The sequence below is a fragment of the Pygoscelis adeliae genome, unplaced genomic scaffold (genome assembly GCF_000699105.1).
Source record: "Pygoscelis adeliae isolate BGI_AS28 unplaced genomic scaffold, ASM69910v1 Scaffold220, whole genome shotgun sequence".
Classification (NCBI taxonomy): Eukaryota; Metazoa; Chordata; class Aves; order Sphenisciformes; family Spheniscidae; genus Pygoscelis; species Pygoscelis adeliae.
Genome location: NW_008824049.1, coordinates 2,447,946 through 2,474,408, shown reverse-complemented (window position 1 = coordinate 2,474,408; position 26,463 = coordinate 2,447,946). Strand labels below are relative to the sequence as shown.

The 26,463-nt window shown below is 40.5% G+C and overlaps 1 protein-coding gene across 1 annotated transcript in view; it reads right to left on the bottom strand.

Moving 5' to 3' along the window:
* FNDC3B (fibronectin type III domain containing 3B) overlaps positions 1–26,463 on the bottom strand; it is a 179,371-nt gene that overhangs the window by 72,993 nt on the left and 79,915 nt on the right. The window contains exons 6-10 of the mRNA XM_009333580.1: positions 13,055–13,113; positions 6,497–6,654; positions 4,171–4,230; positions 1,190–1,328; positions 800–853 (exon numbers count right to left, since the gene is read on the bottom strand). Coding sequence (XP_009331855.1) covers positions 800–853; positions 1,190–1,328; positions 4,171–4,230; positions 6,497–6,654; positions 13,055–13,113 — 470 coding nt within the window. The remainder of the gene's footprint in view (positions 1–799; positions 854–1,189; positions 1,329–4,170; positions 4,231–6,496; positions 6,655–13,054; positions 13,114–26,463) is intronic.

Sequence of the window (26,463 nt, the reverse complement as noted above, 5' to 3'; positions counted from 1 at the left end):
ACATCTCTTGCTTTTGGCACTCTCCCCAACAGCATGCTGCTCACTAACGATGCAAGATATTTGGGACAGAGAACTTATTTCCTTTTGTGTCTGGAAGGGGACTAATTGCCACTACGTAAAGGACACCGTTATTTTGACCCTGAATACATTCTCTGTAGAAAGGGCTGCAAGATCATGGCTCTTCTCCTTTGAGGCAGGAACAGTGTTTTATTCTGTGCTCGGACAGCATCCAGAAGAAAGAGATCACGAACAGAACTCTAAGATACACCATCCCTGGAAGTATTTAAAAGGCGGGTAGATGAGGCGCTTAGGGACATGGTTTAGTGGGCATGGTGTTGTTGGGTTGATGGTTGGACTCGATGATCTTGGAGGTCTCTTCCAACCTTTAATGATTCTATGATTCTATGATTCTATGATTCTCCTTTGAGGCAGGAACAGTGTTTTATTCTGTGCTCAGACAGCATCCAGAAGAAAGAGATCACGAACAGAACTCTAAGATACATCACAAGTAATTAAATAATAAGTAATGCTAATTTACAAATGTACACCAAATGAGCAATAAAAAGTTAGATTTCATGAGTGCGGAAGCAGAACATTGTCTCTGCATAAAATACACTGAATGAAAAGTTTTCCCCCCACTGCCCCTTTTATCTTTCCGACTCTTCACCTAATGCCATCACGATTTTATTTTCCTGCTTCTACTTTCTCCTGTATTTAGTTATTTTTCTTTACTTAGCAAATCCTTGTAAACTCTGAGTGCCATTTATTTATGTATTTATTTCAACTAGTTACTACTTACCTCATCCCACTCCAGAAGGTAGCTGGTGATTTTTGAACCATTATCAATGGGTGCCTATGAACAAAAATAAACAAAAGGTGATGTGGGGAGTAAGAGAAAACTACTTCCCTCCCAGGCAAATGACTACAGTTTAAAGTGAAACTGAAGCTTGGGGCTTGCACACAGCTTGGCAATCTCTTAACGAATACCAAGAAGAAGCTGGACGTAATGAAACGCATACATTTTAACAAGCCAAGTCAGTGCACGGGGAGGGATTTGTCAGAGTACAGCAAGTTCAAGTCCCTTACTGAAAAATGACTGTCTCAGCTTTCAATTATTTTCAACGGTTATGCTCACTGTCGGTAAACTGTATTTTTCACTGCCTTCTTGCCCGATCCAAGCATTACCTACCTTCCATTGTAAGGTTAAGGAGCTTTTGGTCCTGTGTGAGGGTTTGGGTGGGAAGGGACACTCTGGTGCTGAGCTGTGAGTGGTGAAGCTGACTGGCTCTGAGCAGGATCCCTTTACTGAGTTGTACATTGCATATACCCTGGAAACAATATTCAAATGGGTTATAAATTCGCTGACAGCTACAAGATGAGACAGCACTGCCCCGGCCACAATATTTGACTACCAAAGCATCCATGATACTGTCCACTAATGATAGATTTCTCACAGACCAGTGGCTATCATTACTCTACTTCACTTCGTACAAGTATGCAAAAAAAAAAAAAAAAAAAATCACAGCAGAAGAGGAACATGACAGTGTTTTGTGCAAATAGTCCCATAGACCACTGAGTTACCATCATAATCTTTTCTTTCCACCACTGTTTCCTTGCCTATTTCCAGACTTTCACACACTGTGCTAAAATCCTCTTCACAATACAACAGAAAGTATAAACTCATGAGAAAAAGGTATAGACTTTAAAGCCTGGTTTACACTTGATTCATATGTACCATGTTGAGTGGTAGAAACTGCTGGTCTCCTTCCATGGGTACAAGCTTCTCCTACATAGCTCAGGTGTCAACACTTAGTGGACCTCCATGAATTAGAACTAACACAGCTCAGAAACATTACTCTGATAAACTAAAAATCTTCAAAGCAAATTTGATTTCAGGCAAATCCTCTATATATCAGCACAGAGGGGGATACACAATACCAAATAATGTGGGAAAGCGAATACAATATAGTTGAGCACTTCCTCACTATGTACTTTTCTCTGAAAAATTAATGATGGGTTTTTTTTCCCTTCACATTTTCCACACAGCAAAAGAAAAGTGCAAATTGGAAGTCTTCTACTCGAAAAAAAGTTGAAACCATGACCAGACGATGACCTCTGAGCTGGCTGTAGCTATTGTGTACTTGAATGCAGAGTTTAAGAAAGGGCATTTTCTAAATTTGTTTTCAGTAGATAAGAGTAATTTATGTACAATGGCCACCTATGTAGAATCAAACCTTTTGGGGGAGGTTCACAAGAACTGCTATAGTGCTGCTTTACCCATCACCTGTTAGCAGTCAGGAGTGAAAACAAATGCAATTAATTAATCGAGCCTGCATCTGGCAAGTGGTACGTACGTGTGCCGGAAATCAGCATAGCTAAGCATCAAACACACCATCAAGGAATACAACCATGCAGAAATGAGCTTAATGAGCATCCTTTGCAAGTCGTTGAAACACTGAGCACAGTCATCTCTGAAGGTACCAAACTAATACCACTTGAAGAAACACAGGAGATAGATTCAGAGCGAACCAGGTTCTCCTGGCTGCTCAGGGCCCAGCAGGGCAGGACCGAGCACAAGCTGCTTGTCTGTGTGGAGATGAAGCCCTGAGAGATGCTGCCAAGGTTAAGGAGACCCAAGGCAATCTGCTGAGTAACTGTTGGCCCCGTACATTTCTTTACTTAACAGATTTATTTCTTCACAGTCGTTAACACATAACACAGTTTCAGTGAAGAAAAAAATTGTTGTGGAAGCTAACAGTCGGCCTTTTCAGTGTCGGTGCCCTCCATTACAAACACATGCTGCTGCATTTTAAGTCTGACTTTTATGTTTAGCAGTTACTTCTTTTTAAACAAAACTTATTGCTAACTGTTCACAAATGATTTATAATTTGGCAAACCTGCAGGAAGGCGGAGGGAACCGTAGGTAGGCAGAGCGAAGTCAGCCAGGACACGGGGCAAATACCCCCAACGCCCCTAAAAAAGGCATGAGACCTCAACACCATGCTTCACATGGCAACCATTCTGCTGTTTGAAGCTGGCTTTAAAAATTATGCTTAACTGCTTACAGTAGGAAGCTCAGCAGTGTTTTACAACCTTCTCCTCCTTGCTACCATCCATTTGCTGCTAGGGCTGGGACTACTGCCCAGCCTGGGAGCCAGGGTCTCTTACTTATTTACAAGAAGTTACTTCTGGTCTTGTGCTTCTACTTGAAAAGTTCATTTTAGGGCTCCACTAGAAAATATCTTTTAAAAAAAAAAAAGCTACAGAACCGGAGAAAACCAAGACACATTTTGGTGTTGGGTCTTTTTTAGAGCTCAGAAGCAAAGTGTTTGTTCTTTAAAGTTTTACAAACAGTAGCAGCCTTGATGGGAAAAAGCACGCCAAACCTAGCCCTTGTCTGGAAAAACAGAAGGAAACAATAGACAGGAGTGAAAGGAATTTTTTTAAAAAGGATATTGAGCATAAGTGAACAGGATGTGAATTTGAAGCCTTGGTTCATAAGCAAAGTCTTTTAAAAAAATCCAACATGAGCAGATAACAACACAGACGGTGTTAAAAACATCAGGGAGCAAAACTGAGAATGTGTTAATAGTTAATAAATGTGTAATACACATTTATAGCATCAAAGAGAAATATGCTCTAAAAATATCAAGACAGGTCAGTGTGCATCCATCTTTTTTTAATAAATGCTGAAATTACTATGGTCAGATGGATCAGCAGATTTACTTCATGAAGCAAGGAGTATTTAGGAAGAAACTGTGCTGGAGTACTTTCAGTGCTAGCACACCTACGTTACAATAATTGGACAAACGCCAGTTGCTTTAGACAAATTTTGAAGATGCTTTAGGTATCCCACTTTGATACACAAGCACTTCCAGGCCTGTTATACATATAGACAGAAATATAGGTAACGTAGATGTCTTTTTTCCTCTTACTATAGCAATGACAACAACATGACAGAAAATGTATTGTTCAAAAAGCACTCTTGTAACTTAAAGTCCAAGATAAAAATCTACCAGAAAATATTTAGAAGCCACTGAAAAAACACCTACAGAGGTGATCATGAAATTCTTGACCTACACTGTATAGTTAGATAAAAAACTTTCACTTTTATTCTAATATAATTGAAGAGTTTATATTTAAGTGACATTCATAGTCACACTAACTCACCTGACGTGGTAATCTGTTGCTGGCCTAAGGTCTTTCAGGTTATATTCTAATTCTTCTCCACTGCAGGAAAAAAGCCCCAAACCAACAAATCAATAAATTATGAAAAGCAGTATCACACTTAGCACAGTTAGCGATTTTCCAGTGACTAGCAACTCCCTCATATTATGATTAGAAAGAAGAAAAAAAAAATCCCACCACAGAAAAACAGCAGTAAACAATATACGAACAATTTATTGGCACACTTCACGTTTCTTGAAAACTTTATAAAGCTCCATATACATAGCAGAAAAGTAGTTATCATCCCAATTTATACAGTAAACTAGCTATATGGGTTTATTTCAATGCTATCCTTACATTTTGTTGATATTTGCATAAAGCTCATTGTGTTTTTCAACCCTCCCAGAGCTGAAAAGAGTAGAATCGATACATTACTTTTGTACTTTCTGCACATTCATTATTTCAAAATATTTTATAAAAAGTGAAAGTCATTGAACTTCAGAGGAAAAAGTATAGTTTCTTGCACAACCATTTCACTTATTTGCTTTCTCTTCCAGAACCACACTCTCTATGAGGACCATGGCAAGGAGACATTTAATTAATGCCCTAACAGCTGGACCGAGATCTCTTTCAATACCAAGAAAAGTAAAAGCACAGTTTCAGACATTTTAGGAGAAAAACAGCATATAATCTATTAATTTCAAATGTAGCCAACATAGTTAGGGCTATTCTTTTTCCTTATGTCTTGTTTGCTCGTAAATGAACACTAGGTTCAGTCATGTGTTGCCAATTCTGTGAAGATTAAGGTAAGGGTCAGTGTTTAATAAGTAATAGCTATCTCATGTAAGTGCTTGGCTTATTCATGATTTTATTAAAATATGGGAAACAAGACAATTCTCTGTTTAGCATAAAGAAATATTTCATAGATAGTTGGACGAATACAGGGAGATATCTCAAAATCAAGAGAACACAACCAACCAGAAAGCACATGCCTGCTGGACTGCCAGAAATCCATCAAAAATCCTTCTTTTTTTCATATAGTCCAATGCTCTGCAAATTCACTTTTTTCCCTCTGAAATGAGTGCACCTCCTTGCAAAGACAAGGTATTCAACATATTGCAGACTTTCTTTTGCCTATAGTAATAATGATTACTGCTGCTCGTGACAGAGCTTACCACATTAAGCTAATGGCTGTACTCTGGCCAGCAGCAGGAGACAGATTACTACTAGCAGCTTTAAAACAGATGCACAACATTGCATAACCAGGAGAAAATGTGCAGCCATCACACCAGCAAGCACAAGAAGTACCAGAAAGTCTCCTTCCCATTTTAAGAGCTCAGCAGCCCACAATAACCTACAGAGATGCTCACGCTGGCAGTGTGAGCTAGTACACTACAGCTAGTGTAAATACCAGGAAAAAAAAAAAAAAATCAGGCAGCATTTCCCTGGTTAATATGCTCTTTTTATATTATCCAAGACTGTTCACGCAGACCTGCCTTTAGCATACCAGGAGGAATACCCTAATTCACAGGACATTTTAAGAAAGGAGATAGTTTGGTCTTGAGAGGTAATTCCATAAATGCTGTAGCACCTGGACTCTATTTAATGAGATTTGGGAAGGATTATCTATTTCACAACAGTCGAGGTCACATCTCAAAATTTTCTATCCTCGACATCATTAGTGGGAAAAAGAAAGGCATAACACCGTATGTACATGATCACAGAATGAGCTCAGAGGATCACTGGAAAGACAGACAGAGAAATCCCTCAGAATTTTTACTGAAGACTACTGAGAGCCACGTCTTCAGGTTTTTCTGGGGAGCCTGTATAGCCTACTGATCGGTGTGCTCCCTCCTCTGCTCATCTAAGACACTACAAAGCAGTAAAGCCCTCAACTTTTGCTCGTTAGCTCAAAAAGCAAGCTTTACTGTTCTTAATTCTGCACATCCACACAAATTTAGCCCATTAGGAAGGCAGCTATCCTGCCTGCATGGTATACATGAAAGGTTTTGACATTTACTATAAGAGAAAAAGTAACCTTTTCATTGGCAATGGGAGAGACAGCATCGTATGCAAGATCTGTCATGTGCCAGGGAGGTGGGAGGGGAAGGCAATTAGGGACCTTGTGACATGAACTCAACCAGTTCCCTGCAAGCTCCTCCAGCAAGTGCGGCTGATGGGACAGTGAGGGAGCAATTAGAGGGTGTCCAAATGAGCTTTCTTCTGCGACTGACGGGCATGCCAAAATACACCCTGAAAAGCTCAGAGAATTCATTCTGAACGAAAACACAACTTGAGAGCAACACAAGTGTAAAAATGATGCTGTTACCTGTAAATTATCTTGTATTTTCCATCCCTCCCTTTATCTGATAAGGCAACCTCGTAGGTACAGGTGTAAGGCAAACCATTGTTGTGTCTATCTGCACTTAGAAGGCCAGTGGGAGGTGACCAGGAAAGTAAAACTGTTCTTGCTTGAATATTTGTAACCTGTAGAAGAAACATCAGTTACTCTGAATTCCAAGAAAAACACTATCCTCTAAGTATTTGCTTTTTGCTTGCATCTTCACAATCAATTTCTTGCAAAAAGGCAGTTTCAGAGCTAGAGGAGAAAAGTAAAGGGTCAGAAATGGTCATCAACAACACAAACAAAAACAGAGGTTAATGGCATAAACTAATCTCTAACAGATGAGGAATACAGAGAGATGTCACCCTGCAGTGAGCTGGCTCGTCATTGTCTGAGCATCCAGCAAAGGATGACTCGCACCATTCTGGAGGTACCTGCTGCCGTGGCCATTACCAGAAGGGAAGGGGAACTAAGTGGAACAAAGACTTTATCCTACAGATTTTTTGTATGCAATTATTTTTCTAAAGCTTTTTGTTAGGGAGATTCTCTAATAAAACTCTGATGGTTTTTTCAGTCACCCTGTTCCTTCTTGTAATTTGAAACAGCAATAATTCAACTGCAAATACGTAAAGAAAACCCCAATTCAATCTGCAAGGTTACGCTGACTCAAAAGTATAAGGGAGAATCATAACAGAAGTCCAACCCATCAATTAGAAGTTACATCACAGATCAATCACTTTGTGTCCTGAGAGAAAGACTACGTGTATTATCTATAGTCACCCCTGGGCGCAGCTCTATAGCAACACCTCAATGGCAGATGGGTGAGAATTCTCGTTTAATAAAACATGGAAAAAATACCTCAAACCCCTGCACCAAAACAACTTTATCACCCTACCAGTGCAGCTGTAGTCTTCTGGAAACGCAGGTCCAAATACCTCTACACTGACCAAGCTTAAAGAACTAGCATCGCCTTTCTCACCAGGAGAGCCCACTGGCACAGCGCCACAGGCATCGTTCATCAGCTGCACATACCAAACAGCAGCTTCCCAGAGAACAGCCTTCTGTTATCAAGCCAAGAAAGAAGAAAATAAAAAATCCCTCCCCGCCACCGTCTCAAAAGAAGAAGAAATAAAAAACAATGGTTGCATTGGCTACCTTGGAAAGACAGCATGACATTTTTACGCATGCCTTCTGACAAATGCCCAGGGAAGCCTCAAAGCCGCCATAGCCTCAAGCTCTCTGCCACAAACTCTCCACTTTTCGTAATGAAAATGACTATGTTTTTCTTTCTTAATTGTAGTGAAAACGTAAAGAATATATTTTTTTTAGCTAGCCTCCATGAGGAGGAATCAAAGCATGAGGTTTTATATTCTTTATTCATTTCTCCTACATATCAAATTTCACTGGTTCTATCATTTTAACAGTTTTTTCCAACACACAGAGCAAAACGTTGTTATTTTAGAAGGTGTAAGATGAATGATGCAGGTGCTTAGTTACACGTCCTATGCTTTTCTTGAGACAACTAAAACACCTTACCCATAAATGATTTGGTAGTGAAATATTAGCAATCAGCTTGTAAACTGCTTCTTTACAAATCTGGCTTCTGGATATCTTTATATAATGGAGAATATTTAACTTCTCACATGAAAACACATTGCTTCCACCTGAAGAGCACTGCAACTGTTGTATGTGACACCCATATATCAAGCAGATTCTTTCTGAGCAAGTCGTAAATCTGTTTTTAACAGACAGACAAGTAGGCAACACCACGAAACGTCTCATCTTAACTTAAACACTGTGCTCCCAAAAGTTAAAGACTTTAATTTATAGCAGCACACTTAAGTCTTGCAAAAAAGAAAACCTCTGTTCAACCTAACGTGAAAAACAAGCTGTAAGGCAAGAAGTTTTAAGTAGTATCAAGCTTTTTTTTGTAAAAAATATGAACATGCAAATTCTTGTATGACTTTTCATGGGATTTCTTGCTCTAGTCACATTTTTCTGATGCTATGAAATCAATGTTTGCTTCAAAAACTTGGATGAGTGAAAACTGATACTGGATTAGATAGCTTATAAGAATCTTGAACGATTCAAATAAAACAGATAAGCTAAACTTTTGAGAGATATATATACACACAGAGGTATGTGAATGAAATTGTGACAGATATTTAAAGCTAAAAGTCTGTATTTTAAATAATATTTTGATCAGAAAACTGGATAGTAAGATCCAAATAGACTTTTTTTTTAACATACATTACTACTATGCCAGCTCAACCCATCAACACGCAGTTTCTTTTATTATGGAAATATGCTTGCATAATTGTTTTTCATAAATTCAGACAGACTTGGAGCTGGAGGCATGATATCCTGCCAATGTTCTATTGAAATGTTTTTCTCTGTGACTACTCATAAGGACACACGTATATATTCCACGTACGGCAAAATCTCTGGCCTTTCATGAACTTTAGCAAGCTGTAAAAAGTCAGGTCTTTTATAGTTTCTTAAAATAAGAGAAAGTATCTTACGGACTAACCGCTAGAAACTGTTAAGACTATTATTCTGAAGTCAGCGTGCAGGCATTTCCATGCAGAGGATAAAAGTCCAAACCCAGTTGCTAAGCTGCTCTAGCTACACCATTAACTTCTTACTGATACAGCGTTCAGAGTGGCTGCTGGCCTGCCTTGGTGGTGTTATGTACACAGTAACTGCTGGTGGAAGTTTAAAAACAAACACCAGAAATCGTTAAATACAATTCTTAGCTGCACTGAGTACACACAGCAAGTAAAGCAAGTGAGGGGTCACTGTCTGCATGATAAAGTCAGAAAAGGCAAATCTATACACTCCCTGGGTATAGAAATCGGAACAGTACTGTGCACGTCAGCGCGAGCGCTGGGAACGGATTGATTTGCATGGCTAGAGATAAACCTATCTGCTGCTTACCGACCAACAGGCTCGATACCGTATCACGTTTACCAGCCAAAGGCGTATCTCTTCAATATCTGATTTAGTGGCCAAAGCCACCACTTAACTCCGCCAAGGAACTCCCACCTGGAGCAGGAAGCACTAGCTTTGCTGTGAAAAAGGGTGAGTTAAATAAATGGGGTTATGATATGCCGAGAATAACAAGCAGGCACTCGCAAACCAGCTCAGTAGCTTTAACCCCAACTTTTCTTGCTTACACCTGGGAAAACAAGCACCTTTCAGTAGACAGTGAGCAGCTAAACAGATCCGGACCAGCCTTTTTCAGTGCTGTAAGGAACAGGACAGCTAATATTGTGATGGTGGGCCTAATGCCACTACTGAACTCGCAGACAAAAATACTTAGCTGTAAGTAAAAAACAGTTTATTGTTCATTAATGCTGCCCTAATTTCATCCGATCAAAACATAAGCAGCCAGAGCACTTCTTCACAGGCTGGACAGGTAAACCTCTGTGCTGCTTTCTAGTTACCCCAGACTGTCTCATCTGTCCCCAAAATTGCTGTGCTCGCTTTGAACAGGACTGGCTTGGCCTTTTAGCTGAGACCTAACAAAAGATTGTCCCACAAGGAGTTTTGTATGTCTGGCGAAAAGCACAGTTAATTAGTTTCTGAAAACTTCTCAGTTTACACAGTAAATGCCTGCTTTCTATGCTATCAAAACTTGGTGGTGTAAATAATTATTTTATAAAAGCCCCTGGGAAAGAATCCCAACTCCTGCACTACTTTAATAAGGTTACAAGACTGATGAATATCGGTCCTTCCCGTCTTTCAGGTAATGAACAATGTTTCTGTACAACTTTCATTATCTTTCAAATTCCGGGTTAGCATTCACAGGCATCGTGTGGTTCAGGGTTTTATTGTATGTGTGAGAACTACACTGCAAGCAACATTCATTTACTCCCTCGAGGGCAACGTTTGAAAGACTTGGGGGTCAAATGAATTCATGGTTATTACCAGGTCAAGATTTTGCTTTTAAACTATGGCTCTAATCCTGCAATTTTAGGCAAAAATCCCAACGATTAAATACGAGTTTTGCTGCAGAGCAAGTCAGCGGGAGCAGGCTGCCTTTTGGAAAGTCAAACTAACGTTTGAGCTCCGACTCCATGGTCCTGCAGTGTTTCCCTGTTGGTCCTGCTCGCCGCGGGAGGTGATGTCCCCCCAAGCTGCTCAGCAGCCATGCCGTCGGCTGCAGCAATGCTGTCCCAGCCACTTCTGTAACCCAGAATCAAGTTTCCCTTCCCTCACCAAGGTATTTGCTTTGGAGAATGCTTACTTTGTCTGCAATAATGTGAATTAAAAATATATTTCAGTTTAAATAAAAACATGGGGAGGGGGGGGGGGGGGGGGAAGCAAAAGGCTTCTTTTAAAATTTGTGCTGTCAAAGGGATAAACCTACGATTAAATTTACAGTTTGGTTGCACGTCTCTCAAACAGGTAACAACAGCTACTATTGAAAACAGACTTTTTATAATTAATCATTTTAAAAGTGTATATATTTCGTACTTGGAAAGGTGAAAGAGACTTTGTCACATAGAAGTACCCGGACAAGCTAGATTAAAGACGGCTCCAAGCAATACCATAGCTGCGGAGTCTCCCGCAGGAGTTGCTCGGAGTGCTAATCCCTTCAGATGGTGCTCGCCTGGACACATCAAAGCCATGTGCTGCAGACATACCATCACTCAGCTTTCCACTGACTTACTGCTCTGTGCCCTTTTGTTTTAATTATGTCACTTCTTTCTTCACAATCGTTTTTCTATATATTGTTTTATTTTTCATTCATATATGCATAAGGCTCACCAAGAAATACAGCCCAGCTGATTATTTATGCATAGTATGATGTATTTCTATCAGATATAATACTGACTACACATACACATAATCATTCATAGCAATTAATGGTTTGGAAGACTCCTATGAGTTTAATTACTCACAGATGTCAAAGGTACAGAGAGAAGAACAGATAATCCCCAGCATCTTCTCACTAAATGTAACTAGTACTGAACTAGCATTTACAATGTTTTAGATTTTATTTTATTTTTTTAAAGATTCCTATTTTTGAAATTATTCAAGGAAAATTATTTTTGTCCATTGGTAGTTTTTTGCTCCCCTCTGCTTTAAGTGCTCTGGTTACCATAAATCTAATTGTACAGAGCTCAGAATCCTGCCAACTGCCCAAATAGCTTCTCTCCTTACCTCTATAGATATAAGTATGAAATAATACATTTTTCACGTCAGCTCTCTGGATCTTTGTAAAAGGCATCTAGCTGTGGCATTCTACCAGATGAGCAACGTTCAGGTAGTCCTTGATACAAACATATTAACTCACTCTGTACAATAAACTAGCCTAATTTTGCGATAATTGCACTTTCTTCCCTTCTGATCTCCCAGAAACTCTTCTCTCAGGTCTTCAGCTTAGTATTGTCACTTGTCTCTATATGAAATAAAGCAACTTTCCTTCCTGCAAACAGAAACTCAGGCTGCAGCCCCCTGGTATTTATCATCTCTGCAGGTCTGGTTTAGATTCTGGCTGGCTTTGAACCTGCTCTTGTATATGCCATGACAGTAGGATCCAACACCTACTGACTGAGCAATTTAAGACCAAACAGCTTTTGTATTTATTCAGAACAAAAGCATCTAAGAGAACAGCTCCTAAAAATAAAACTCAGCCTGTGCTCACGCCTGCCTCTCCCTGAGCTCTGCCACTTCTGCATCTAAGGAACAGCCACCATTCCATGCTCTCACTGCAGGACTTCTTTATATCAGCCTCTATCAGCTACTATTGAACCCAGTCTTCAGATGAGCTTTCCAACTGTTAGGGGTTTTTTATTTGCTTATTTGTTTACTAGCTTTCCAGCTGGACAGAGAAAGGCCTGAGCCCTGACAGAGCAAAGGAGGTAAAAATCCCAAAGCACTGACGTCTCCCTCTGCCTTGGGACTGTTTCTTCAAGTGCTTGTTCAGAGCGTTCATTTAGATCCATGATACCCTTTCTGATTTTCATTTGACACACCAAACTAGAAAAACATCACATTCAAAGGACTTACAACCAGATTTATTAATAACCTTACCTGACTGCGGTCACACCCAGCACGGTGATTCAATTTCCATTACAATTCACATGCTTTTATGGATCAGAGAAACTTAGACTACAGAAATTGCCATTGAATAATAGAATTAGCTTAATTTAATCATGATTACAGACATAAATTGCTCATGACAAATAAAATTAAACCCAGGGGAGAGGGGGTAGGAGCTATGTAAATCACCCCAGTGTGCTGAGTTCCCCATCACACTATGAATACCGGGAGCTGTCCTCTGGAAACAGGCGACAGGTGCGACTCCTGCAGTGGGCAGAGCCCACAAATACCCATGAGCACGAAACATGCTTCAAATTTATATCTCGGCAAAATGAGTTAGATATATATAGCAGCAACAATCTACTAAGGAAAAAATTCAGAGGTGCTCCTCTGTGAAATCACCAGTATGTTGTGACACAATCTACTTATCACATTTGCTATTTTGTGGGGCGGGGGGGTGGTGGTGGTGGTGTGTAATTTGGGATCACATACCTGTGGTTTCTCCATTCCAGAAAGAATGTCTTGAACCCTTTTTGTTTCTGAATCAAATTCTGCAAAACAGAGAATGTGGAAATAGGAAGAAAAATAAATAACCAAAATTAAACAAAAATGTCAGCTATGTCAATAATTCTTCAGGAATTTGTAAATAGGAGAGAGAGATGGATTACCTGTACATGAGCATCAGCTGTTTTGCTCTTCTGAATTTAAGGTATGCAGTTACATGGATTAATATGAAAAAATTATAAAAAAGAAAAAGAAGGGAAAGAAACTTCCAGTAATTACAGATATTCAGAAAGGTGGGATTATTTGTAGAGGTGTCCTCCACAGACAAAGCTATTAATTGGGATTTGCTTTCACAGAGCAAACCCATCCTATTTCCAAAGCTTAGCTGTGGAAGAAGCCCAGGAGTTTCTACAGCTCAATTACTGCTGAACTTAATCCTGGTTTGTTAACCCAACACATCCTTACTCCATCAGCTGTAGAGCTGGGCTATCTGTGGGCTCACCAGAGCACCGGGCTACCGGAGAGGATGAGCATCCTTGCCCCATGCGGGGAAAGCCCAGATGAGCTGCGCAGGGTGCCTGCCCTGAGTCCCACACCCACCCTACCGGCTACCTGTCCTTAAATGCTGTTATCAGGTAATGCTCAAAGCTCTTCAGCCACCTTTCAACTACGGAGGTAATAAAGTCATGCCAGGCTAATTCGGATGCCTGACTAGCAGTAATCCATCCTCCCTCCCTGAGCCTTGCGCCTGGTACAGACGCTCTTGCAGGGGCTACACAGCATTATCACAGGGCAGGGTATGAAATATTGCCCCTAAATTAGATGGATTAATTGAGCACAGAAGGTGCTGTAGAGGTGATCATCTGAGCAGTGGAATCAGCCTTTCCCCCATCCTCCCCCACAAAAAAGTCTTGAGGTAAAACATCAGCTTAGAGTAATGAGGTGACACAAAGCAGCTTTATTCCTTTTGGACCGCAGCACAGAGAGGCCTCACTTTCCACTACAGTATTCTCTAATGGAAAACTAGGAACATATTTTTTCTGGGTTTTTTTTTGTTTTTTCCTTTTTTTAAAATGTTAATGTAAAAAGTGTGCTAGCCAAAGCAGAAGAATACATCACACCTATAGCAAAATGAGCAGGATCTCTTTATAAAAAGCATACAAATTTGGCATAGGAAGCAAAAAATATTAATAAAGTAAAACTGGTAAGATCAGATCAACAGCTTTTGCAAACAATTCCCCCAAAGCCTGACCTAGTTCTTGTAGCCCAAGAATGTGTCTTTATTTTTGTCTGTGACCTGCTTTAAAAAAAGTACATCTTCTTTTTAAAAATTCCATGTGCTCGGCTGCCAAGAAAACAGAATTGGATGAATGCTGATGGCAGAACTCCAGTGTAAATGCCCATCTCTCCCTACAAGAATGCACCTTGGTGTGGAGTGGGAATGACAGATCTCCTGCTCCATGCATTCCTGGATTCCTTTTAGTCTCAGCCACTTGGAAAAGAAAGGAGTAGCAGTAACACAGGAGAAGAGGAAGACAGCATTATTGTTTTTTTCCATAGTAGATAACACTTAGAGTGTATTATAAAGTGTATGACCTGGCAGGATTTAGCCAGCATAAGATAATACCGACTTGAAAACTACACAGATGGACTAAAATGGCTAAGGAAAAGGTTGAGATGCTGATCCAAGTGAAAATGTCATCAAAGTTTGGGGTCTTTCAGAATTCAGGGTTCCCTTCAGCATGAGTACAGAAGTAGGACTGTGCCACAAAAGCCTGGATCCAGATCTGGAAACTGCGGAGGTCTTGGAGGCTTATCTTGAAGGGATGCTAATCAGAAGCAGCTTCTGCAGCTACAGAGTATAACAAAAATGCTGCTACTATTTTATTGAAAGTTTATGGTTATTATGTCACCCCTAATTACAACCCCCAAAAGCTAAGCGTGAATCATTCTCAACCTTAAATCCCAAACATGTGGACTGAATTTTCTTTCCTCTCTCTGCTTTCTAGCAAGGATGCTATCTGTGTCACACTAAGCAGTAGAGGAAAATAAACCCTGAAGCCCAAAGAAATCTCACTTCCCTCTCCCGTGAAAAACGATCGCTTTGTACAGTAACTGAGCCCTCTGACCCTTGCAGGTCAGGGCTGAAGGTTCAAACTGCTCCAAATACAGGAACTGACTTTAAGACCTAAGGGAGTGGGGTATACCCAGCAAATAAATAATAAAAAACCCCAAGTACTTCAATCAGACTTCTCAATGAAGAGTCCTCCCAAGGAAATCTTTTGTATTAGCTCCCCAAGTATGTAGCTTGTTCACAAGAAGGCTCTGAGTACCAGATACACTGAAGCTTTGAGTTATTAAGGACATACAGATATTTATGTGGACAATGTGGATATTTATGTCTCCAAGAGTTTATACAGATAAGCTGGAGGTGGAAAAAGAGAAGTCTTCTTCAAAGATTTTGGGGAGGGGGAGAGAGGGAATGGGACACACACAGACCTAAGGTGATAATACGAGTGCAAAAAATTAAGAATTTAATTTAAAGTGGATGAATAATACATATATGGATGGGCGCTGCATCACATTTTCTAAAGAATAAGATGTGCAAGATGATGCATATATGCTGACCAACTATGTCAGATATCCCCTATGCTGAACCTCCTGAGTGTTCACACAGGAGACTGGGCAGGTACAAGCGAACACTTGCACACACGGCACACACCCCAACCACTTCCCATGTATAGAGCTGATGTATCCCATGTCACTGATTTGCTAATGCCATGAATCATTTTACAGGAACAACAGCAAAGAAAGAAAAGTCTATAGTAAGAAGCACCCTTTTATCACAAGCTTTGAAATCACTGTACCGTGTGGAAAGGACAGCGTGTGCCTTAGAGCCCTGCACTGAATTCAAACAAAAAAAACCTCACGAATAACAGGCAATGCCCTGTGAAAACAGAGCAAATGTAAAATTAAAGACAGAAAGCAATAAATATGCATAAGTGACATCTATCATGACATCAGAGAATAGCTCAGGTTGGAAGGGGACCTCAGAAGAGGTCATCAAGCCCAACCTCTGTCTGAAAGCTAGAAAAAAAACAGTGCAAAACTGCCCCATGGAAAAACTTGTTAATGAAACTGAAGCCAAGCTTTTTGGGAGAGAGAAAGTAGCTCACATTATTGCCATCTTCTTATAGTATTCCAAATACTTAGTTTCACATTTCAAGAACCATAAAAAATTCTCAGGCTTCAGTTGATCTCCTTTCAGTAATAAACACAATTATTCACAGTCTCCTGAGCTAGACTAAGCTAAGGAGAATGAGACCTGTCATGAATCCCTCCCTCAGTAGGAAGTTGGTCTTACCTGCCAACCTCTCTCATAACACATTAAGTGTCAAGCTCAACATCTTTCTCCCAAGCCAACAAAGAGCTGAAATCCTTCTGAAATAGAAAGTGACAGAGAGGAAAAAAAACCATCTTATATGCTCCACGCTGATAATACAGAATTGGTGAAAAGCCTTTTTTCCTAGCTCACTATTATTGTTACTCATCAGCCGCTGAGGACTCTTCTACTAGATTAGCTCACTGAAGCATTTAGGGACAAGGAGCATGAGTGTCTCCCAGACATCACAGAAGCAGTGGTGGACAGGTGGGGAAGAACAGAAGGAAGAAAAGGGGAAGCCTTGATGTAAAACAGGAGACTAAAATTCAGAAAAATTACCTACAACTGCTCAGGAAAGGTGGTGGGTGGCTGGGCATGATTCACCTACTTAGCACTAACTGTCCTTGAATAACTGACAGCTGATTTGCTTTTAAATCTTTGTCCCTTCCTCTCTTTCTCAGCTAACTGAGCACCGAGTGTCTGATATGAACAAATAAAGCTCTGTATGTCAACCCCCCCGACATTACACGGGGGCTTGCAGAGACAGGCAGCGGACACGCGCTGCTTTCCTCCTTTGCCATCGGGAACAGAAGTTCAGTCACGTCAAGGAAGAGCCCAACTAACACTTCAGGTCATTGTCCCGTTATAACATTTCCTCTCAACATCTGTTCCCCACATCTGCCATGGCAAAATTCTTCCTCCTAGGAGGAAGCTGGGGGTGGGGATGAATTCCTTGTGAACACTCAATGGGGTCCTCTGAGGGACAGTATAAAAAAATCTGAGTTATCCTGTCGATCTCAGCATCTCATAGATGTTATAGCTGTCCCAAGCTACAGCATTAGGTTCCCATTCCCAGTCTGTGGGTTATTTGGATCCAATGTTTCAGACTAACCTTTCGTAGCAGAGAAGCCAGCTGTAAGACCTGGACCACATCTAAGTTTGTATTTTGGTATCACTATTTTCTTCAGAGATTTGGGTCATAACCAAAACTCCACAGATACAACCAAGAGTAAATGCCCCTAAAAAATTAAAATACTTTCCCAGCAGCTGTTTGGTGCTAACAGGGTTTCAATGTTAAGTCTTGCTGAACTAAAGCCTTTTATTATATGCTTCTGTTAGCCTGTATCTATGTTCCTTTCTGCACGTACAGTACAAATATAATTTTCAGACCTTTCCAACCCTACTTTTGAACACAAAGCACAGCTTTAAAAAAACAGGAAAAAAAATACTTGTCATTTCAAGGTAAGTTTGAAGTTTCCATGAATAGTTTTCATGTTTGCATGAACAGCAGCTGTGTATGTAAATGGTTTGAAATAGCTAAAAGCTCTAAACTAATTAAGATTTTCCCATTGCAAATACAGATTTTAGGTTTGTTCTGCATTCTTTCCTTTGCAGAGAGGAAAAGGCCCAGCTCAAGACTTAGCTTCTGGCCACAGAAAGTATTTACTGTTTCAACAGCCTTTCCATTCCAAAGGAATGACATCAGCACTAGCACTTCTCAAACTTTTAGTCTAATTCTCAAGCAGAGCTCCATGCTTGCAGATATGCCAGTCATAACATGACATGCTTTCTCAGAATTTGTTCCAGATTTATTGGGGCTGTGACCGGCTTTAATGCTAGGAAAGATCTTTTGTCAGTCACGTACAGCACAACCTACAATCCGCAAGAAAACGAACTCTTCAAAACACAGCCCAGCTCCTTTGTGAACCACTTGCCGGTGTCAAAGCTTAAGACACGAAGAAGAACACATACAGACTTTTTCATTTCAGAGAATTGTATAAATATACATTAAAAAAGTCCTTGTACAAGAACAAACCTAAAACTGCAGATGCCATGCTGCAGCTGAGTCACAGAAACCAGGACCAGAGGGGATGTGACATGGTCATCGAGTCCATCCTCCTACACTGAAACACGATCATCTATACCTAAACCATTCCTCAGAGACATCTGCCTTGCCCATTTAAAAAAAAAAAAAAAGTTAAATAAATAACCTCTCACCCCATGATCGTGGCAATCTCAAAACTTCCTCCGCTAGGCAATCTACCACAGTATCTAACTCTCCTCATCAATGGGAAGATTCTCTCCTCAACTGTCCCTGCTGCACCTTAAACCTATTACTTCTTTCCCGTACACCCACCGCAGGTGAGTTCATCACCACTTTCTTTGTTGCAACCTTTCACATACCTGAAGGCATTTTTTCCTCTTTAAACAAAGCAAGCTCATTTCTTCCTTACCTGTATTTACCAGATCACAGATCCCACTTATTGTTGTCCTCTGGAATGTTTTTTAAATTGGTGTCCATCCTTCTGAAGATGCAGCAGCAGCCCTGGCCACCCACTGCACTCCAGCCAAGGCCCTAGCAGCACCAACTAAGGAGTGACACACCCATTTTCAGAGCTCACTTTGAAGTTTCTTCTTCTCTTTGTCTATAGAGTAACTTGACTTTCACACCCATTTTCAGAGCTCACTTTGAAGTTTCTTCTCTTTATCTATAGAGTAACTTGACTGTTGGTTTTTGTAGTCTACTATACCTCCCAGAACTACTGTGCAGAACTACCATGTAGTAAAAAAAATAAAAAAACAAAACAGAAGGCAGGTTTGAGAAGGACTGGCTGAAACATAGTACTTTGCTCTTGTCTTGATCAAACTTTTTCTTTCAAGGCCATTTGAGCTCTCCTGCTGTCTTGTCCTCCGTCCCTCCCCCTTAGGCCACCAAGCACTCTCAACCCTATCAGAGCCTGATATGGACTATAATTTAATACGTATCAATCCTTATTCCATCCTTCAAGTCCTTAATGAAAATATTGAATAAAATTAGACCTAGGACAGATTCCTGCCTAATCCAGTTTGATGCATCTTTCAAGTTTGTCAGGGAGGCAGTCCAGTGCAGGGCAGGGTCACGGATAAACTGCAGGGCTATGAGCCCTGGCTAACAGATGTAATACTGAGAAGAGCAAATCCAGTGTCACACTGAACACACAGTGCTTTATGCAACTCTTCTCAGCACCAATTCCACAACTGGCAAAAACGGGGAGCTCTTCAGAATCAAAAACTTGTGGAAGAAATATTTATATTCAAAACAGTCAGTCACACCATGCTAAAATATAATACACCAAGGAAGATTATTATTTAAGCCTACAAATACCTAGATGAGATTTCAACTCTGAATATTAAATATTTCAAATTTCTGCTAATTACATGAAAGCTAATAAAAACACTAGCAATAAAACACGACTGCAGCTCCCATGTCCAAGGTAGAGAGACTGACATTATCCAACTTCAAGAAAAGATCCAGTCGTTGAAACATGTTCTAATTCTTAAAAAATTGCTATGCATGAGCACCTCACATTTTTTCCATTTCTAAGAGCCTTCCCACTGTTGCTATCTTAATCCTCCTGCTAAAATGCCTTACTTGATGTCTATGAGCTTATCTTTCAGTATTTGACCTTAAAGACCAAATCTCATGTAGGTAGCAAAAAATCAAGCCACTCCCTAAATAACTGAAGGCAAACAGAACAAAAACCCTGCATGAACCCCAGAAGCTTACATTTTCAGATCTCAAATAAGAAAAAAAAAAAAAAACCCTAGCCATCCTGCTCACTGGGACATAAAGCAAAGGATAACTGAAGCGTTTGCCTCAACACCACTATAATTTAGGCATGAATTTAATCATGTTTCAGACATGTCCTGGCCACAGTCTATTAACCTTACAGTTTTACATCAACTGCTTCAGTATCCTCCTGTCAATGGGGCAGGATACTCCAAAATACCTGGAGTGCAAATTCACATCGTACGGCTTGTCTCTCTCCTTCAAGCCATCCTTCTTTTTAAAGAGATACCTGCTATTGCATGGATAAGCATCAGATGTTTTCACATCAAGCAGATGTGGAAGCACTCAGATGTACGTAATGAAGTCATTTCTGCTAAAAAGTGTTTTAAAAATAAACATAGGTGCATTCAATCCTCCCTGTCCCCCAATATTGTTTTGATGTATATTTTCTGTTGGGATGGAGCAAGGAAAATAAGATCAGTAGTAACCTACAAGGGAAATGAAATGCTGGATGCAAGGGACAAACGGAGTGTAAGTGACATGTTGGGTTTGTTTTTCTCTGCTTCTTTGCTGCTACTGCTGGAAGATAGCAATAACAACTCCTACTTTATTGGCTAAAGATCTGAGTGAATTCCTACTGTGAACACGCAGTTGGTCCATTAGAAGGCAGAAAAGGGCTTTCTTAGTAAAATACAGCAACTCCCCGTCTCTAACACATACATTTTACATCTTAAGAAAGTGCTTTGTACATCTCACAAAGAAGGTAACAGGGGCAATGCACTGCATATGGCTGCAGCTGGCTGGTTTTGAAGGAATACCAAATTAAACAATGACATAGCCCACAGAAACAGAGAAAGACCAAGCTGAATCTGCTGGAACAAACTGCTTACATACAGGACCTCTTCTTACTCTCTTTTGTACTTTTGACTTGCTTTAGCTTATTTTCTGTGTCAAAATATTTGTTTTTTTATTTTCGACAATTTCCCTTTTGCTATTATATAACAGCAGCCAGCACGTTACATGGGTTTGAGAAGACAGCAAAAACTTTGCAGATAAACAAGGGCTGACAACACAGGCTGCCACAGGCAGTGGCCACCCCTCAGTCTTTTTATCAAGTACACTTAAAAACGGCACAGCTGATTCATACAGAAGTAGCTAACCAAGAATAACTATTTAAAATTCTGTTGATTTTTATTAGCATAATTTCAGTGCTACAGGCTGCAATTTCAAAGCGTTCTTCTAAGTTGTGTTGGCATAGACAAAAAACTCCTGTTTGAGCAGCCAGGCAAGCATCCATGTGTGTGAGACAGGTAGAGATACGCTACACGGTAATGCCTCCTTGTTCTGGCAAACTCTCATATGTGTGACAGCTATTAAAAAGGTTGAATCTTTGCAGCTAAAAATCTTGAGCCCCTCCACAGCTTGATCTAAAGCGCTACCCTTATCAGCTTAGAGATACAGCAGGTTCACCTTTTGGCCCAGGAGGGACATACAGCGCTGCTCCATGGGTTGCACGCTGAATTTGCACCAGAAAGAGCAGCTCAATGCCACTAGTCAGATCGTACAGACAGACTTTGAAAATAAGTTTTTCTTCTCTAGTCTTGTCCCTTCTATATAAGCATTAGATATCACTACACCGTAGCCCAGTGCAGTTCACCAAGTGCGATACTATGAGACTGAAGTAAATGGTTTAAAAAAAAAAAAAAAAGATACACAATCAATCCTTTCCAATTCAGAAGTTATCTTAATCATTGCCCCTTCCTGCACCTTCCTTAAGGCGCAGGAAGGTGCCTAAGGACTGCTGAGAGAACTGTTATAACATAAGTGAAAATATTTGTGTTTCTTCATTTTTAAAAAAGCATTACTTCTCTTCTTTCTTGGCTTTCTTCCTTTTCTCTGTCATTTCTCATTTGGTTGGATTTATAGGTGCTATATATATTTGATACATCTTTGCAAAACATTTTTCTACTTATTCTTTCAGGAGTTTGTAAGCAGTCTACCTGCTGTTGCCATTAATGCCTTTCATTTCCAACAACAAGAAATTTTTTTGATTTGACAAGGAGACTGAAAGGCCCTCCTAGTATTTTCCTAGAGCTCCTGACTCCCACTTGCCAGGTAACATCTTTTGCTAGATACAATGAAGTTCTTCCAACCTCTCACGATTTTCTATGATAGTTGGGATGCGTGGCATTGCCTTACCCTTAATTCCTTTCATTTATTTGTGTACTGTTCCATGCTTTCCCCTTCTCAGTTCTCCCCATTCCCTGTTGCTTTAGCCTGTGACCGCCTGTCTGTCTGGCCTTCGTTAGTATTCAGGAGCCAGGGTACAATCTGGCACAGCAGCCTCCGGCAGCCCTCCAAGTCTGATGAACCGACTGGTGATTCAAAAGGAGAAGTAATTTCTGCAGAGATCACTTTCTTTCTGCAGAGATCACCACCTTACTGTTGTTATGACCCCGAGCTGCCACAAGTGACACGGCCATAAAAGCCCTACAGGTTTCTCCAGCCCAAGGCAGGAGGAGGAGGAGGGGGTGGCCAACTGGGTGGCCAAGATACCCACGCTTCTTAACATGTGAAAGGCCTCAACAGGGACTCAAAAGGACACCTGATGCCAGCTGTGAAATGACATTATCTGGCGTTTACAGAGGCAAGATTTCCTCTCAGAAAGAAAAGGTTCCCTTCAATCATGGCAACTGAGTCTCAGCTGCCAGACGAAGCAAGAGCCTGAGCACCACAAATAAAAAAAGTGAAAGGAGTGTCACAACTTCTTCTCCTTACACTGATGAAAAGCACAAGTTTGACAGCACCAAAAATTACTGTATTCTCTTCCCAAGCGGGTCACAGACGGCTCCGTTGCATCTCACCAACAGCTTGAGAAGCAGCAGACAGCACAGGCATGTCTCCCTCACTCTCTGGTCTCCCTGCTGAGACAGCCAGCAGGTCCACCCATGGCAGAGGTGATCCCCGCACCCTCTAAGAATTGAGGTGGAAAGCACGATCCCTATCAAACACAGACTTTGACAAGTCTCCAGTGTCACCAGTCTAGGGTTTTAAATCCTGTGACTGCTGCCCCATGCCAAACACAAAATATTTTTCTCTGAAATACTATCTCCAGTGCAGAGAGACAATGGCATCAGTATTGAACCCAAAATAAAACTTCTTTTTTCTTGACCTTCAAAAATATGACCATACAAAAAATGGCCAATAAAAACCTTTTATAATCTGCCCATTAAACACAATAATAGCATTTTCCTGATCAAACAAAAAAACCTAGCAAAATAACCTGCAAAACTGCGTATTTGCACAGGAAAACAATCAGACGGCACAGCCGAAACAGACTCCATAGGAGCTCCAAACTCGGTTGGGATTAAACGGAGCTCCTAAGCCAAAATTAACAACCTCCTTGGCAGTGAACCTTGCAGAGCCACTGAGTTTGCTACAACAATATGAAGGCAGCAGAGCACCTCCCCAATGCAAAGGCATAAGGCTGCCCATTATAGTCTAAGAAACTTTAACAAAACAACCATAAGCCAAATTTTGCTCTCAGTCACAACTCCTCAGTGCTGCTTGAATCAAAGAAGAAATTAACGGACAAATGTCTCCTTTAGATTTCACCATGGGTAACGAAAAGTGTTTTGGGATGCTAGGTTTTAGCAAACTATTTCACTCTCAAGAAGAGAGTCAGAGCGAGCTATTCATCCTTTACGAGAAGGTAAACAGAGAAAACCTTCTCTAAAGCAGGGTAAATACAGAAAATGTGCCATCTTTTCACTGTTCTTGATTTTGTCTTAACATTTACATTAAAGCAGAAATCTTATTTCTAGGCGCTACGTATACTATCTGCATGTTTTTTAAAGACGTTAGATTGCACATGAAAAGTCTGTTTTTAAGGGGGGGAGGAAATCACTCCAAACTATAATGCTTGAAATACAAAGATTTTTCGTGGAGCCTGCACTGGGATTTTTCACTATCAACCTAGTGAATGACTACAGAGTCATGATATTTTTCGAATGAACCCCAGCCTAGCTTTTCTGTTACCAATGTAAATTATTGACCTCTTTTTTCAGATGAAAACTATGAGATAATCAGATTGCAATGAGCAGTGGGGGAGATCGCAGTAATCCAGGAAAAGAAAGAATACTTTTTTCTTTCCACTCAGCCCAGGCACTACAGCTCAGAGATGGGGAGACGAAGAGCTCCCACTCCCCTCTTTAGTCAACCCAAACACCTATAGATTGACAGCAGAACAGAAATAAGTTATCTTCCTCGTGACAGATGACTATCAACTTACTTGACTAATCCCAGCCTAAATTGTTTTGCAGTCAAGCCTGAATGATGAACTGCGATTACATGAGCTAGAATTATATTAAACAGAACATTTCATAAAGATCAGGTGCTAAATTCCTACAATGCAAAAGTTAAAAAAGGCTGACGTGATGTTATCAGTGCCCTCCCATGCCTGTGATGTGAAGAGTGCTCAAGAATGTTTAAAGGACCTGATCTATAATGTCTCTAACCAATCAACTACTAGTGAGCTGAAAGAACTGCCCATGCAATCAGCAGTCCTGTATAGGGACAAGGGCAAAATACAATCTTGGATATTTGCACAACCAGTTTCGCCACTGAGAATCTTTCCAAATATTTAAAATATTTCACAGAAATATCCACCTGATTACAACTTGCTGGGAAAGCTTCAACAAAGCTGCAGGAATTTCAACTTGATCTGGATTTCATTGCCAAGATGAAATTCAGGCAGAAGTCACATGAATCACGGTAAATCAAAGCAGCTGCTTCTAAGCACAGCTCCTTACAGAAAAAAAAAAAAAACAAAAAAACACCAAACTCAAGCTTCAGGACAAAAGCTTTTATAATAAACCCTGGAGAAAATTGAAATGGCTGCTTCATTTTAGAATAGTGTCTATCCCTTCTGTTAATTGCAATACTCAAAGCGTCACCCTGCATTTCTAAAGAAAGGTGTGTCCCCCCGTTGTCGTCCCCCGTCCCCCCCGCATAAAAGAAAATATACTGAAGGGTCACAAAAACTTTTTAAATCAAATTCCACCCTTCCTCAGAAAAGGAAAACTAACCAATGGGTTTTGTAGCACAGCCTAAGAGAGTTAGGTAAACAAATCCCATTAACTTCAGCGAGACACAAAATTTCATTTCACCATCTTTGCAAATCCAGATGAATATACAGACGGACATTGTTCAGAACATCTGGGAATACAAATAAGGGTTATTCATTAAATTATTAGACTTAAAGGTGTTTTATTTTTTATACTCCGGAGAGTGGAAATGTTATGCCTCTTCCCTATAAATACCCTCGCCCTTCTGGCTTAATGTCCCAGATACTTCCAAATAAGGGAAACATGGTTCCCTTCCTTTGTCGGTGGTCCACGTTATCTCCTCTTAACTGGTGAGAATACACTGTTTATCTTGCTCTGAAGCTCTGAGACCTTTGTGTAACTCTTCTCCCCAGCACAGGGATTTAACCACTGAGCATTTAAGCAGGATGAAAATGTACTTGATATGTTTTTTCTGTTGTTGGATATCTATAAATTACGTAAACTCCTAGGAAAAAAGTCTCAGATTTCAGTCTTCTGGATTTGACTGTCAGTTGCAGCAGAAGCTGCAAATTCTTGAGATAATATGAAGATCCTCTGGGGGAAGAGGTTGTGCCTTACGTCATTCAGCACCAACTTCCTGATAAATCATGGAGCAGATACCTTATCCAGCTCCCCCCATCAAGGAGATCCTGCTGGCCATATGAGACAAGGGAGGGATAAAAGCAGATGAGAAAAATAATATGAGAGTCTACAGGGGTTGATCAGGATTGTGATAAACAGTCTTGGGGCAAAACTCCAGCCACCATCAGAAGGTTTAAGTCACCAGTAAGGTCAAATGAGAACCCTGGAGCCAGATTTCCCCACTCTTTACTAGATATGCGCTACGCTTTCCTAGGTGGACTTGGAGCTGTGTTTCTAGCAGGCTAGCACACTTCGGAAGATTAGGGAGCTTTGACTGAGGTTTATTTTGTCTGAGCTTCTGTGATGAGACTGAAAAATGTAACCAGAATTGTGGTCACCCATTCTGTGCCATTTATGCCTCAGAGCTGTGGATGCCCAGGAGACCAACTCTCAGAGCAGCTTATAACCACGCCAGATGACATGTATCCACAGCTACCCTGATGTTTTGTTTGCATTTCCAGTCAGAAAAAGTCTGGATTAAACCAAGTTTGACACGTTTATGTTCGCCTTTAAAATTAGCTGAGACTCAAGATGGGAGAATATTGTGCCATTAATTTAAGAGGCGATGCTCCTATTTAGTTGAAGATAATATCTTATCAACAACTTCTGGTGCCTAAGTTATGTAGCTGGTTCTTTAGTCTTTCAAGATAAGTGCACAAAAATAGAGTGTGAATATCTCCTCTTTCTCTGCCCACCACCCCCCCCCCCTCCTGCACCC